We start from the raw sequence: 15,506 nt of genomic DNA, 5'->3' as shown, positions 1-15,506 counted from the left end.
GAAAGTAATTTGAAAAATTTAATAAAGTCGTTTCTGCTGGTTCCACAGTCTTTATTTCACTTGAGCGAACATATTTGACTAAAATTAGTCGTTTTACTATCTTCCTCCTGATTCTAACAAAGCTTAATATTTTACACAACTTCTGTTATTACTTCGGGCGTCGGATGAATTTTACGACATTGTGAGACCTTTTTGCTTATTTGATGCGATGATTGATTTATTTACCGAATACCTTTGGCAACTAAGAACGTAGTATAGCGCTATAAAAGACTTTCGCCCAAAGGCTCTACAACCAGCCAATCGAAAAATTTATAACTTCCTGCAATCTAATATTATTTAAGATTATGTTCTAATGCTCACCTCTAAATATTGTAAAAAAATTTACTGTTCTTGGAAGAGATAGACTTTTACTTCCTTCCCTTCATTACCATTGTAAATAAGGTCAAATTTCCATCCGTGTAGTGTGTCCTACTTTCCCGAGGTCACTAGCATGCAAGAACGTACAATCAATTAGGTTCGCTTTAACAAAGTGGTGGTTTGGCCACTTCAGTTTCTGAGCACTAACAAGCATAGACTTGAATATCTCAGCGTCCCTTAACTACATCGTAGAGATTAATGTAAAAACCAAGGTATCAGAATAAAAAAATATAATTTTTGGATACAAGGGGTTTTAAACAAGTTCTAAATTCTAAAATTCGGCATGACGGCCATTTCCGATGCCATTTCAAATTTTAGTTTTAATTTCCTTTTTTATTCAGTCAACAATTTCCATTTAAGAGTGAATTCGCCAAAACTTCGAACAGTCATTGTACACATTATTGTCATTATTCACATTTCGCATGTTGGAGTAATTGATAAAAACGATTTTCGCGACTACTTCGGAGAAAAATTTTCTAAGGGCCATGACAGTATCAATATTTATCAATTGAGTTAATTTTGGGTGGCCCGAAACTTTTTTTTCTAAGCCCGTCCGATCCGGTGCTCGGGCCGGATCTAACTAAAAAAGCCCGGCCGAATCGAAAATTTGCATTTTGAAAGCCCGATGTTTTCGGGCGACCCGCACATCTCTATCCACGATATTCTCAGAATTGAACGACAATTCATTTGAGCAATACCTCGATCGGATCGCAGTTGGCTTGAATCCCGATTCCATATAAGCTGTTCGAAGTTTTGGCGAATTGACTCTTAACTATACAATGTCTGAGACGTCGATGGAATGGCATCATCATTAGAACGTTCCTTGCCAAAAGAAATATGTGTTGGTCCCAGACACACAATATAGGGTTACGAACCATGCTCTCAACAAGTACATGCATAAATAGGTTCGATGCACTTCAGAAATAAATGGACGAAATTCCATTATCTCAGAAGTGCATCGTCCTTTCTTATTTCACAGAGGAATGCAAACTGGCTTAAAGAAATTTAGCACACATTTCGGGTGCTCGAAGACTCGAAGTCAACTGTTACATATGTTGCGGTAATTTTATTTTAGAATTTTCCTTTTTTTACGAATTTTGAGATTATAAAAAAATATTTAATTTTTTGTGAAAGTGGAGCTGGGAATATCGATTAATTATATTGATTAGTAATGGAACCAAAATTTATTTTTACCTTTAAAACCCCGTATACCCCTTATTCGAATGTAAATTTCTTATTTCGGTTGTAAGTTTGTATTTTAAGTTTAAAAACATGGATTATGGATATGAATATCATTATTAGGTAAAATTAATCAATAAATAAAAGTTAAGAAAAAACGTGAGAAAGAGTGAAACATCGGACATACAAGTTAACCTTATTTTGTTAATTTAAATAAAATTTATTTAACAAACAAAATTCAATTTATTGTTAACTGATCACACACAATTTTGTTTACCAGCAAGAAGAAGGCGGTGGGTCGTTTAATATTATGGTTTTGTCATTTCGAATTTTTTTTTTGGTTTTACCTCAAATCAAAAGTGAAAGTCATTAATTTCCACGCGATTTATCTAAGTGTTTTCGTTAAATGTACTTAATTTCCATAAAATTTGCTAACGATTTATGAGCCACAACACATGGATGATGGGCTTCTCTATAATACTGTACGGAAATAAAGTGTCTGTTTTATCGCAGGTAATACCACAACAGTAAACGTGATTGTAGTAATTAAGTCAAAATTATGTCCCCCCCATAATAAATTACATTTTTGCCTAAATATATTTTTCGCTTTTATTTTATGCGCAAACAATGACAAAGATGACAACACCTTACAATACACAATGTTATGCAGGAAATAATTCGGAGTTGCAAATATTTTTGGAAGGTTGTGGTGGTTAAGAAAGGTGAATCTTGAACCCATTGAACTTTCCACTCTATAATCGAATCCACCCTATAATGTAATTTGACTTATACAATAGGGTGGATCGACAGCAGCGAAATCGAAAATTGTGCAATCATTGAATAACAGATTACGTGCAGGTGTAGACGTTTAGAGATTTTATTTCGACGAATGTGTCGAGCCGAAGCGTTGGGAGCGCTTGCATTCGCCTTGTCCATGCTAATAATCTTGGAAATTGTTCCGGATCAATAACAGCAATCTTATCGATAGACGAAACCGTAGCCATACAGCAAAAGTCCGCGATAGTTTATTCATCGCCGCAAACATAATATCCCTTTTCCAGAAACACTCTTCCATGAAAATCCTACACTTTTGAATGTATTCGACTTTCCATTCCGGAATGACATCTTCATTCATAAAGAAAATTGGTTCAAACAGATAGCATAGCCTGGCAAATATGAAACCGGAGTTGAATTGTAATCGTGAATTTACATGGACACTGCGAACTAAGTCTCTTGGATAGAGCGTATCATTAACAATTATAAACGCCCAATGTATGTCTGCTTATCTGTTTATCTATTTATCTATTTGTCGGTCACAAATTCCCAGCGTGAAAAAATCGCAAATAAAAACCCCAGCCAAAAAAATTTGGCAAATTTGGTGCGACATCTGTGTGATGAGTGTGGAATTTTTTTTGTGGGAAAATTTGAAATTTTTTTGGGTCAAATTTTTTATTGGCAAAGTCTTAGAGTTTTGGGAATAGAATAGGTGAGTGTGCGCAAAAACTGTAAAAATTTGGGCACTATCAGTTTTTAGACTTATCTCGGGAGTTGTGGCAGATGGAAGATTGGTTTCTTCGGCAAAGTCTTAGAGTTTTGGGAATAGAATAGGTGAGTGTGCGCAAAAAGTGGAAAAATTTGGGCACTATCAGTTTTTAGACTTATCTCGGGAACTGTGGCAGATGGAAGATTGGTTTCTTCGGCAAAGTCTTAGAGTTTTGGGAATAGAATAGGTGAGTGTGCGCAAAAAGTGGAAAAATTTGGGCACTATCAGTTTTTAGACTTATCTCGGGAACTGTGGCAGATGGAAGATTGGTTTCTTCGGCAAAGTCTTAGAGTTTTGGGAGTAGAATATGTGAGTATGCACAAAAACTGTAAAAATTTGGGCACTATCAGTTTTTAGACTTATCTCGGGAGTTGTGGCAGATGGAAGATTGGTTTCTTCGGCAAGGTCTTAGAGTTTTGGGAATCGAATAGGTGAGTGTGCGCAAAAAGTGGAAAAATTTGGGCACTATCAGATTTTAGACTTATCTCGGGAGTTGTGGCAGATGGAAGATTGGTTCTTCGGCAAAGTCTTAGAGTTTTGGGAGTAGAATAGGCCGGAAAAGTAAAAACGTCGGGAAGTTAGAATCGGGTGTTTCAATTAGGTTTTTGGAATTATCTCTGGAACTATGGGAGATGGAATATTGGTTTCTTCGGCAAAGTCTTAGAGTTTTGAGAGTAGAAGACGGCGGCATTAATGAAAAAGGCGGGAATTGGGAATTAGCTGTTTCAATTATGTGTTTGACGGAATTATGTGTTTGGCGGGATTAGGTGTTTCACGGGATTAGGTGTTTCATGGTATTATGTGTTTGACGGGATTAGGTGTTTCACGGGATTAGGTGTTTCATGGTATTATGTGTTTGACAGGATTAAGTGTTTGACGGGATCATGTGTTTGACTGGATTAGGTGTTTCAATTATTTACATGTTTGACGAGATTAGATGTTTCACGGGATACGGGATTAGGTGTTTGACGCGATTGGGTGTTTAACGGGATTAGGAGTTTCACGGGATTAGGTGTTTGACGCGATTGAGTGTTTCACGGAATTAAATCTTTGACGAGATTAGGTCTCAATCTTAATTCAATTCCAAAATTTACTGATCTTCAGTTGAGATCTCAACTCAACTTAATTCCTAACTTTCTTCTCGCCGTAAAGGCGTTTTGTTGGTTCCTAGGGAGCTCATCATTTTATGAAATGTAACGTAACGGAGTTTTGTTCGTCCCTACAGAATTCATCTTTTTACGAAATGATTACCAATTTTCTTTGTACATAAAAGGCGGTTTAACACGCCGAGCGATCCGGCCCATTGCCCCGGAGCGAAGCGGAGGGCCGCAATGCGAGCCGGGCGCCGGAACGGTGTCGGTAACTTAGGAGTTATTTTTTTTTCTTTCGCAACGTCTAATAATTAGTCTGTGTAATTTTTGTTATAAAAAATTTCAATTTACAGAACCAAATTATAGACGGCAACTGAATTCACCCTTTAATAAATTGTATTATTGTTGGTTTGTCATAGAAAGGTAAAAAATTGGTTCTGGAGATATTATAACTAGATATGGAAATAATAAATGTATGGAATGGAGATAAAACATATTAAAAAGTTGAGATAACAATTTCAGAAAAGAAGATAACATCAGAGATTAAAAATTTAAAAATGGAGATTTCAAATGGAGATAAAAACAACTAAAAACTGAGATAAACAACATGAAAATGCAGAAACTATGAAGTATTTGACGACATAAGGGGTTAGGTGTTTGACGGGATTAGGTGTTTGACGGGACTAGGTGTTTGACGGGATTAGGTGTTTGACGGGATTAGGTGTTTGACGGGATTAGGTGTTTGACGGGATTAGGTGTTTGTTTGACGGGATTAGGTGTTTGACGGGATTAGGTGTTTGACGGGATTAGGTGTTTGACGGGATTAGGTGTTTGACGGGATTAGGTGTTTGACGGGATTAGGTGTTTGACGGGATTAGGTGTTTGACGGGATTAGGTGTTTGACGGGATTAGGTGTTTGACGGGATTAGGTGTTTGACGGGATTAGGTGTTTGACGGGATTAGGTGTTTGACGGGATTAGGTGTTTGACGGGATTAGGTGTTTTTCGGGGTAGCTTGCTAGGCGGCGATGTGGCGCGTAGCGCCACGGGAGTCGACTAGTTGTCACTATATTTATCCACAAGATACGCGGAAATAGCATGGCTATCGTTGACAACGATACCATTATCGTTAATTGTGGGGATTGTATGTTGGGGATTTAACTAAACAAAAAATCTAGTAAGAACTATCTGGCAACAAAGCAGAGAATCGATAAGACATACCTTTCCGGCGTCAGGTGTACGATGTACGATTGACAACAGCAAGCGATCAGCGCAACCACGCAAATCCAAAAGAATAATCTCCAATATGAGTCGACACTTTGCATTTGTGTAAAATATGCATTGTCATTGCTTAGTCACGTGAAGCACACTACGTCCTTGCTTCAAAATTTTTATTTTGACAAGTGGGAATACAGTCCTCTTTTGTGTTGGGCTATAACTGAATTTATTGAAAGTAAACTTTAAGAGCAATAGACACTTTGCAAATTTTTAGCCTACATTTAGGCGAAAAAAGTAAAACCAATAAAGCACGCAAAAATGTGTTACTTCTAAAGAAAAAATTGGTTTGTGAGTCATAACTTAACCCACTTGGATAAAGCTGTGCAAATTACATAAATTTACACAATCTGTAAAGGTTTCTCCAAGTGGGATAAGTTATCACCCACAATTTCTCCTTTAAAAGTAACACATTTTTGCGTGCTTTAATGGTTTTACTTTTTCCAGAAAAGGATTGTGGCTCAGAGAAATTCTCAAAAAACGAATCTTTTTCCGCATAAATGTAGGCTACAAATTTTCCAATGGTACATTGCTCTTAAAGTAGAAGTCAGAAGACGGACTCGTCGGTCCCTAATATGCCAATATCTCATCAAAGTCCTTAGAAGTGTAACCATCGTAGTTTTTGTTTCTGTGCAAAAATCGTAGGTACACCAATAACTACCAATAATTCAAATTTTATTTAAAAACTCGATTTTTTTCTGGCACCATATTCAGCTACTCAACACAAACGTTTGAGGACATTACCAAATCCTTATACCGCCACATATTTTTCGTATAATATGAAAAAAATCGATAAATTGCACATCATATGCAATCGATAGAACAATATGTGCAACGAAATGGTCTCATCAATTTAACATTTTTCCCATTTTTCATATCATTCAACCTCATTTTCGAAGATATATGAGTGCAGCTGAAATAAAAATGTTGAACGTGATTGAAATTGGAAGGTTTTTTTTTCTGTGTTCGATTACTTCTTATGATTTACTATTGAAAGTTCGTTTTTAATTTGAGTCTTTCGATGGTAGAGAACCTTTAATTCGTGGAATTTAAACTTTTTGCCGCCAATCCCAATTACAAGTGATATTAAGACCGTTACGATACCCTCCAGATTTTCTGTCCATTTCCTTGCTTTTGCCATTTTTTTAAAGTCATCAAGTCATAAAGCTGTAATAGCACATACTCCGTTTAGTTATCCGTTTACTTTTTAACAATGAGAAGTGGGAGGAGCTTCCATTGTTCGGTCGTAAACGGAGACGTAAATGAACTAAGTACACTAACAATTCAAGGGCAATGTTTCGGTACTGGGATCCTAAACAACCAGTTACCGGACGGCAGTACCATCTGTTATCGACAATGACTACAAAATACAATTCTGAATTCTAGCTAACGTTGTCTAATATAGCAAAACAACTCAAAAAATGAAAGATTTAATTTAAAGGTGTTGAAAATAGTAACGTCAGATGAAGTAAAAGATTCGATGATTATCCCTATTTGCTTCCCTTCTACTTGCAAAACCGATTTTTGTCTGCAACTGACACTAGCAGATTTTTTGCTAATCACGTGTACGCTTGCTCGACACGGTTGGTTTGAAACGAGATTAAATAGGGAACGCCGACCGCCAATATTTTTTTTTTCATAATATTAATCAGTGATGGACAAGAACATCACACAGGAAAAAATCCGACCGAACGGCTGGACCGTTTCTGAGAACCAGCAGCTGTGTCGTCCACGGCAGGTAGAGTAGCGGTTAATTCTGACATATATTGGGATCGGTAGCGGGACTAATTCTAAGACTTTTCATTTAAAAAAAATCACATTGGAACATCTGGTTGGGCAGCTGTAGCCCCAAGTAGTCGAAAAATCACGATTTTCAATGGGCGATATCTTCGAAAGGAAGCAACCGTGGAAGTTTTGGATTGTTGATATGGACAGAGGATGACAAGCCCTATCTACCACTAGTAACTGATTTTTTAGATGTTGTCTCTAATGGCCAATTTTTGACCATCTTTTTTTGCTACCATCGGCGAACTTCGAGCACTGCTGGAACACGTCCAAAGTATTTTTTTTAATTAAAATATGTGTAGTTGCTTTGTTTAAGCTTTGTTACGATACCAAATCGGTCGTGACGCGTTCCTTTTTTGTTAGATTTGTTGTAGCGAGATGGAAAATAGGAAAATAGGTAAATGTGAAATTATTTTGTCAACAAAATAAGGTTCATGGTGGTGGCAGTGGTTTTGATGATAATGCAGCTAAGCATCCATGTCTAACCCGAAATTCGGTGACAAATTTATTTTATTGATTTTGGTAGAGGGCAGCTCTGTGACTACTAATCGAGTAAAAAAATAGTGGTAAAATTTTGAATGAAGCCTATTTTTGTGATATTTTTACCCTCAGTGAACTTTCTTAGTATTAAAGCTTAACAATGTTCCGCTGTGATAAGAGTGGAACCTCCATCCAACACACACGCCCACACAGACTTATCAAAACTTTAAACTTTTAGCGGATTAGGCAATGTGGAAGGAACTTTTATCGAACTCTTCCATTTGGCATAATATTTTATTTATAGCTAATTTTAGCACAGTTTTGCAAATGGCAGCATTTAAGACGTAATTATGATAATTGCATGATAATTTGTAAACTTTCAAGCATTGAGGATGGATGGGCGTTTGGGTGTTGTATATATATTTTCAGCAGAACAGGATTTAGTACAGCAATTTCAAGCAAAATCATTACTCATGGTGAACGTACAACTGTTTTATACGAAATTTGCTAACTTGTGTAAAAGTTGTATGGTGAACAAAACATTCGATCAGTGGAACTGGCAACTGTAAGAGTACGTATGTATGTAATGCCTTTCAATATTTAAATAAAGGAAAATTTATGAGATGAACATTCCATGTACGCTTCAACGATTGATTTTCTATTTAATTTTAAGGAGAACTAAAAACTTTCGTATCAAATGTAGTGAAGTTAAATTGATTCAATCAATGAATAACAAATTTCAGTTTTATTTCTATCAGAATGCAGGAAATTCGGTTCGGTATTCAATTGATGATTACCAATCAGCCGTGAATATTCATTGCGCCTGGACATTGTCTCCAACAATATTATTTGCAAAACAGTACTTTTGGACTTCAATGCAAGGAGCAGACTCCACAGAAAACACACAACTACCGGATTAGTAAAGGATGCATTAGGCTTAGTCCAACCACTGATAAATCACTCACGAAATACTCTGACCTGTGACCGCTGCTAGTTCTCGAGGTCGAAACAGCTTTTCTTTTTTCTTTTTTGCCACTTTACGTGATGTGCGGGAAAGGGAAGAGCTATAGCTCTGTTTGTCGTTCCAAAGGATGTTTCCTTGAAGTTCAATAAATGTGAGAAGGAGTTTTGGTTTTCTGTGTACGGAAATTCGGTTCTTGCAATTTGCGCCCCTGAGCTTTTCGTCTCATGTTAAGCAAAATTGGTTAGTACGAAGAAGTAACAGAAACAGAAATCGAGACAAATGTTGCCGGATGTCGGAGTTTTAGATGAAGATGGTGGGAGGTAAATCTGTAATCTGATTTAAATCTTTCTGCCGAGACGACAGAAATAATATTTGGGTACCGATACGCACACTTATATAGGAATCACACTTGAATCTATTCTCAGTTCTGGTATTCGTAAGTATGATTTCCACTCAACAAAAAGTGCTCAGTGTGAGAGCCATGAGAGAGCGGTCCAGTAAACAAAGCAAAAATTAAAAACATTCAATTTTGTCTCTTACACGACGCACTTTTTTGGTAAGTGGAAATCAAACATTAACGCTGTACGTCCGTACAAGACGGAAGTGAAGATTATATTCCGTTCTTGTTTTAGCTGAAGAACTTTTTTGTAACCGTCCTATACGTCCTGAATAGAATCATACACTTACCTGTTTTAACTGCAAAACAAATTAATAATCGAAACTTAGAAGACCTGAATATAAAATACGCTGACTGGTGTACACGTACATACCACATGTGTAAACTCGAAAATCTTTCGATGAAAATAGTAACAAAGCCGAAGCTGAATATACAACTTGCATCAGTGCTTAAGCATTAAATTTACTCGTTCCTAAATTATGTAATACATGACAGACTTTATCTACTTCCCAGACATTGCAGCTTTGCGTGCCATTTACACAAATATAAAGTCTTAGCTTTTCAAATAAATTTAAACACACACACTTAACCGTGAAGAAAAATAATTATTTCCGAATTGTTCCACAGAAGTGAACATCTCGCGTATTGTTACGATGTACGGGGAATTTAGTTTACTGTTTTATAGTAAAGCTGTTCAAATTTTTCCACGATTGCAATAATAATACGATTTCGGATAATGTGTATATTTTCAGTGTGATTCAGACTCGTAGACTGTTCCAGTTGAAATAGATAGGCGAAATTAGAACACCTTTATTTTGGCCTCATCTTATTTGTTCAGATGATACGGCTGAAAATAATTCGAGGGCTCTGTGTCTAATGATATCAGGTTTCCGATAATAAATTGTTGGACATAACGATTTCTCACACCATTTTTTCGCTAACGAAATTTACATTTTTAATTTTTTCTTATGCTCCGTCTGTCTCCAATGCTTAGATTATTTGACGTACAGATGACAGGTAACAACGGATTATCACAAGTCTCTGAGGGGACGATACACTTGCCCTGACGACATCCAACCAAACCGAACAACAATGGAAACTTTATTAAAGTTCCAGTCATCCTTAATAAAAATGAAGAGTATGTCTTATCATCAAACACACTTCAGTTACATTAACTAAGAAGAAGATTCGTCACGTGTCGTAAGGAAAATCCAGATACAGCTAGTGTCAAAATTTATTGAAGTAATAGATTTTGTATTGATCTAATATGGAAATACATACTTACACGAAGAGAATAACAAACTTGCTAATTATACTGAAGTGGTGGTTACTGTTTACGTTTAAGTCTTGAGAAAAGACCAAGAAAATAGTCATTACTTGCTTCACAAATTTTGGTCAATTTCCTTCCTAATAAAAATATTTTTTTAAAACTACACTATTACTGTCCTCAGGTGCTGAAGAACAGAGGATATGTCAGTTGATTTTTTATATAGGCTTGATATAAAACACCTACATCAGAGACTTACCGCTTTAATAGAGAAAAACTGAATTTCTTATGAATATTTAACTGTGCGAACCGTAAATACTTGATAAGGTTAAATATACTTCAATACTTTTGAACTTATTTCGTTTTATATATTTTAATGTACGAAATATAGAAATAGTTCAATTAAGGACGAGCAACAGAAGAGCACATTTTTTCTCCATTGTGGCAAGCCACATTTTACTTCTTTCGTTGTACAATTTTTTTTTCTCGGCGTAATTCTCTGTCGATGCAACACAGCACATAAAATAAATTTATCATGTTTGTGAAATATTTATCGATTGTTGCATCTTGTGAATTGGTCTTATTGGTAACATGGGCAAAGTGAGTTAAATTTGTCGTTTGAAAATATTTTATTTTGCGAATTGAATGTGATATGATTGCTAAAATACAAATTGAAACGCATTCGATACACTGGCTATTCATTCAATCTCCATTAAATCCTTTATAAGCATTTTCTTCATCTTTTAACCTTTCAATCAGAGCATTCACAACTTACTGGAATATACCATCGTTTGCATGCAGTCAACGATTCAATTTACCCGTATTGAATGTAGCGGAACGATACGGAATAGTGCAAAATTTTAACGACAATTTCAGGTAGGATTTGTCTAATTAAACTTTTATTTATATGAAATTCCATTTCGATGTCAATTTCAATTATAACTTTGAAGACGTTCGCAAAGTAATTGTTTTGTACAAATTAAACGTCTCGAAAGATACAAACACTCAAATTTCCAACCATTTCTAAGATTATTGTTTACAATTCTGTATGGCAACGAAAGCTTTAGTGCTGCAGCTGCAACTACATATTATACAGAGCCGTAGCCAGTACGAGTTACTACTACTAGATAGCCGCAATTTAACCAAGATTTTTTTTTTCATTTCTTCAGCGTCCTTCTGTGATTTCGTATGATTTATGAACTATAAGACGAAAGTAGGTCAATTTATCACCAAGCTTTCAATGCTGTTATAATATTCAGGCCAGTTGATGCATAAGTTCTGGAAAAAGAAATCTGTGGATGAAATCTCGCCTGCATTCCGCCACAACCCGTGGAAAATAGGGCCCTGATATTGTGGTAACAAATTGGACAATTTTAGAATTTTAGATCAACAACGTTGTTCATTATGATTTGACGCTGTGTATCTGCTACAGAAATTATATTTTCTATTGCCAATATCATAGGAAATTTCTTCACCCGAAATAAATGGATTTTCTTGGAAAGTTAAAATTGCAGTTGCAGAACTGTAAGCTCTGTTTTTTTGTAAACTTTCTCTTAGTGTCGGTTAGAAGCATCCATTTATTTAATTAGAAGGCAATGGTTTGTAGCTCTAACTGGAGAAATACATTCATGCGGATATCGTCTTAAATTTCACATGAAAAGACCACACTTTCGTTCTTTCAATTAGAATTTCATTTTATCAATTGATGTCACTCGAATAAATCATATCAGCTTACAGACTAGTCACTTGTTATCGATAGAACAGACATACATAAGCGTTGAGCTCTGGGTAACATTGTATTATACATCGAAATGTTTGCTGAAACTAATGAAGTAAAAGATTTTTGTTTCTGTTGAGCGATACTTTTAATTTCAAGACCTGAACAATAGAATTAACAGATTTATTTGTTACATCACGGCACGTTTCTCGTTTCTAAACGCTTTTAACTTGTTACAGACGGCAAGCATATTAACATTTTTACTGTTTGATCTATTACTTCATTTGACCAAATATTTTCAGCTATTAATTTCAGAAATCTTTTACTTCATTTGTTTTGAACAGGTTTTTTTATTATATAAGACCAGAGCTTGTTGTATATTATTGCTGTCGTTGTCGATAACATATAACAGCCGTCTGTAACACGTAACATCCTGTTTTTTGTTTTGTTAGAGGCGAACAGATTTCGATCCTGTACGATCCTGGACTGTTCCCAGCTATCTATCCGAATGGCACCTACAGAAATGGAGGCGTTCCACAGGAAGGCGACTTAAAACTTCACCTCGAAAAATTCGAGCTCGACGTCGATAAATACATTCCCGATAAAGAGAACAGTGGGCTAGCAATAATCGATTTTGAATTGTGGCGACCGGTATACCGACAAAATTTTGGAAAATTGCTGCCATACAAAGAGTTATCAACCACACTGGTCGCAGAAGCAATGGGAAATTTAACGGATGAAGCTTACAGTATGGCTCGTGATTTTTTTACCGATTCTGCTAAAATGTTCATGTTAGAGACAATCGAATTTGCCAAGCAACTTCGCCCTAATGCCAAGGTACAGAAGTTCGAAATCACGAAAGGGAAACAATTTTTTAAATCAAAATCATTGTTACAGTGGGGCTACTATGGATTACCTCATTGTTTTAACGGACGACGAAATGTTACAGAGGACTGCGAACAACATATTCAGGAAGAGAATGATGCGTACAGATCTTTGGCCTTAGAAAATTCAATTTATTTGACTAACTTTTACTTTCATAAAATAGAACTCAATGGCTGTACGACCACTCGGATATTATTTTACCATCAATATACATGCCGGAGCGAATAATTCCATGTAACAGACCGCTAATGGTTAAAGGTAGAATTAGAGAGTCACTGAGATTGTCTAATAATGTCAACCGAACTACGAAGCCATTAGTCATAGCATATCATCGATACAAATTCCCGGATTCGTTGCAGTATCTGAATCAAGTGAGTAAATTAATAGTATATTATAACACGATGTGATAAGGAGAGTCATTTTTGAGTATGTTATACATATACCGAGAAGAATAGGTTTGTTCCAAGTAACTGTAAACACGAACTTTGACAACCCGAACAACGACAATTTCATCCATAGCAACGTCGCTTACGTGATATTTCATACAAATCGAGCAACGTCGCCTATGCGATTTACACTGAGATATTATTGAGGTTATGGTTATATGGATGAAATTTGACAATTCATATGGCCTTGGAACAAACCTATACAAACAAACAATATTTACGAGTGAGGCAAAGCCAAACGAGTGTTTGTAAATTTATTTTCTTGAGCGACTATGTCGCAGGAAATATTTTTAAGAAAAATATTTCGTTGAATTTACGAGAAGGAAATAATATAACAGCTGTACTAATTTTACGCACAATGCAGAGTGACCATATCGATACAATTAAAGCGGCAAAAGAAGTCGGAGCCGACGGTATTATACTTTGGGGAGCTTGGAAGGATGTGAACAATATGTAAGATATTTAAGGTAGTTGCCGGAAGTTAATTGCTAATTGAAACATTACAATGAAACAGTGACAAGTGCATGGAATTTTACGATTACTTGGAGGACAATCTGGGACCAAGTTTTCAGTCAACCTCAATCAACGGAAGTGTAGTTAAACCTTCAGGGGAGAAAGGTACAGAGCCTCCTACTGCATCATCAGCTGCCGTTCAATTCACTGGCAAAATATATCTACTCAAATTATTTATTGTGATGTTGATTGTAAGCGTGCATAAGCGGTAATAAAATTGGGCTAAGTCCTACCTAGACTTGTTGCCAACTAAGAAAAATTATGTGATGACCTGTGACTACATTACATCCTTTACCCTTTGACAGTTTGCAGTTGAATAATAATCTCACACAAAACTTCGGAACACAATCTTCAGCAAAACTGAAGGGTTCTCACTTCAGTAAATTACGGTAAATCTATTACGAAATGAAAACCACTACTTTGGACGAAACAAGTTTCTCAGAGCCATATTTTTTTGCAAGTGTTCTACCGATTTACAGACGGTTAGCGAATCAATTCCCATGCCACATTTCGGCGGATGTTAAGTTAAAGACGAACAATGTACTTTGTAGACGTCTTTCAATGTTGCTGGAAATTTTAGAGAAAGGTTTTTTCGATTTTAGAGCGATATTAATTAAAAGAAGCGGATGAATGGAGATTTATCCGAGATCAGATGAATCAGAGGGTAGATACACCTCCAGTAAATGAAAGGACGACACATAAACTACAAAAAATTAAGTTGGCATCGAATTGTCAAGCTCAATGACATAATAGTGTCGGAGCAGTAAATCTTTAATTAAGCTTAATTTTGATATGCATTTCAGCTGAAGAATTAAAGTGAGAGATTTAGCTGGAAATCATTTCATGTTGTACTCTTCGTTGAGTGTGTAAAAGTGAAAGCTAACAGGTTGAGCTTAGTCCGACCGCTGTTTGTTGTCAGTTGAGTCGTTCTCTGGCTTTTAGCGATTAAGTGTTTAGCCCCCTGCTTAGCGTTGTTGATGAATAAAAAGCGAAAAGGTGGTTTTTGTTTGAATTTGATGAATAAATTGTGAAGAGGTGGTTTGATTTTCTTCTTTTTCGATGAGGTGTACCTAGTATGACAGACGCCTCACAAGTTTGTTCGTAGTTGTGTTACTGTTCGAGCGTTGTATATTTGCTTGTGGCTCGTTGCCAAATCGCAACGTAAAAAATATAGCCTTCAAATAACCCCGAGGGATTCTTGTGAATTTTGACTGACCGAAATCGGCGCTATTTATTCTGGGACTTTTTAAAAATGCCTAGTTAGGCCTTGGTGCCTAGGCCCCAAAACCATTTCCAGATATTTTTGATCTTCCATACTTGGCTGGTTGTAAGTGGCCAAAAGTCGAAAAATGGGGTTTCGTAGTCCGGATTTCATTTCCGTAAGGTGGCGAGTACACAGGCGTGTATGGGTTCGTTGGAAAGCTGATGTCGAGTACTACCGGGGCAAATATTAACTTCAAAAAATATGATGACAAAAGGCCGAAAATATGACCTCCAGAAAATTTCTCAGAATCTAGAAAAACTCGGTAAACTTTGATGAGAGCTGTG

General features: G+C 36.2%; 1 protein-coding gene and 1 pseudogene across 1 annotated transcript; one reads left to right on the top strand and one right to left on the bottom strand.

Annotated features, from left to right (window-relative positions):
• Window positions 1-1,936: 1,936 nt before the first annotated feature.
• On the bottom strand, window positions 1,937-6,645 carry LOC119072020 (annotated as a pseudogene).
• A 4,149-nt stretch (window positions 6,646-10,794) lies between these two features.
• On the top strand, window positions 10,795-14,206 carry LOC119071925 (hyaluronidase Tab y 2.0101-like). The gene is made up of 7 exons (XM_037177048.1): window positions 10,795-10,997; window positions 11,157-11,273; window positions 12,567-12,951; window positions 13,012-13,100; window positions 13,163-13,370; window positions 13,810-13,898; window positions 13,960-14,206. The coding sequence occupies exons 1-7, from the start codon at window positions 10,933-10,935 to the stop codon at window positions 14,168-14,170; spliced, it is 1,164 nt and encodes a 387-aa protein (XP_037032943.1). The 5' UTR covers window positions 10,795-10,932; the 3' UTR covers window positions 14,171-14,206.
• The last annotated feature ends 1,300 nt before the right edge of the window (window positions 14,207-15,506 follow it).

The sequence above is a fragment of the Bradysia coprophila genome (genome assembly GCF_014529535.1).
Source record: "Bradysia coprophila strain Holo2 chromosome IV unlocalized genomic scaffold, BU_Bcop_v1 contig_5, whole genome shotgun sequence".
Taxonomy (NCBI): Eukaryota; Metazoa; Arthropoda; class Insecta; order Diptera; family Sciaridae; genus Bradysia; species Bradysia coprophila.
This window is presented reverse-complemented; position numbering and strand designations above follow the sequence as displayed.

Coding starts and splice junctions, on each gene's coding strand:
- LOC119071925 (XM_037177048.1), top strand. CDS start 10,933: ATGTTTGTGAAATATTTATCGATTGTTGCATCTTGTGAATTGGTCTTA. Junction 12,952..13,011: donor AACTTCGCCCTAATGCCAAG/GTACAGAAGTTC, acceptor TCATTGTTACAG/TGGGGCTACTATGGATTACC. Junction 13,899..13,959: donor TGGAAGGATGTGAACAATAT/GTAAGATATTTA, acceptor ACAATGAAACAG/TGACAAGTGCATGGAATTTT.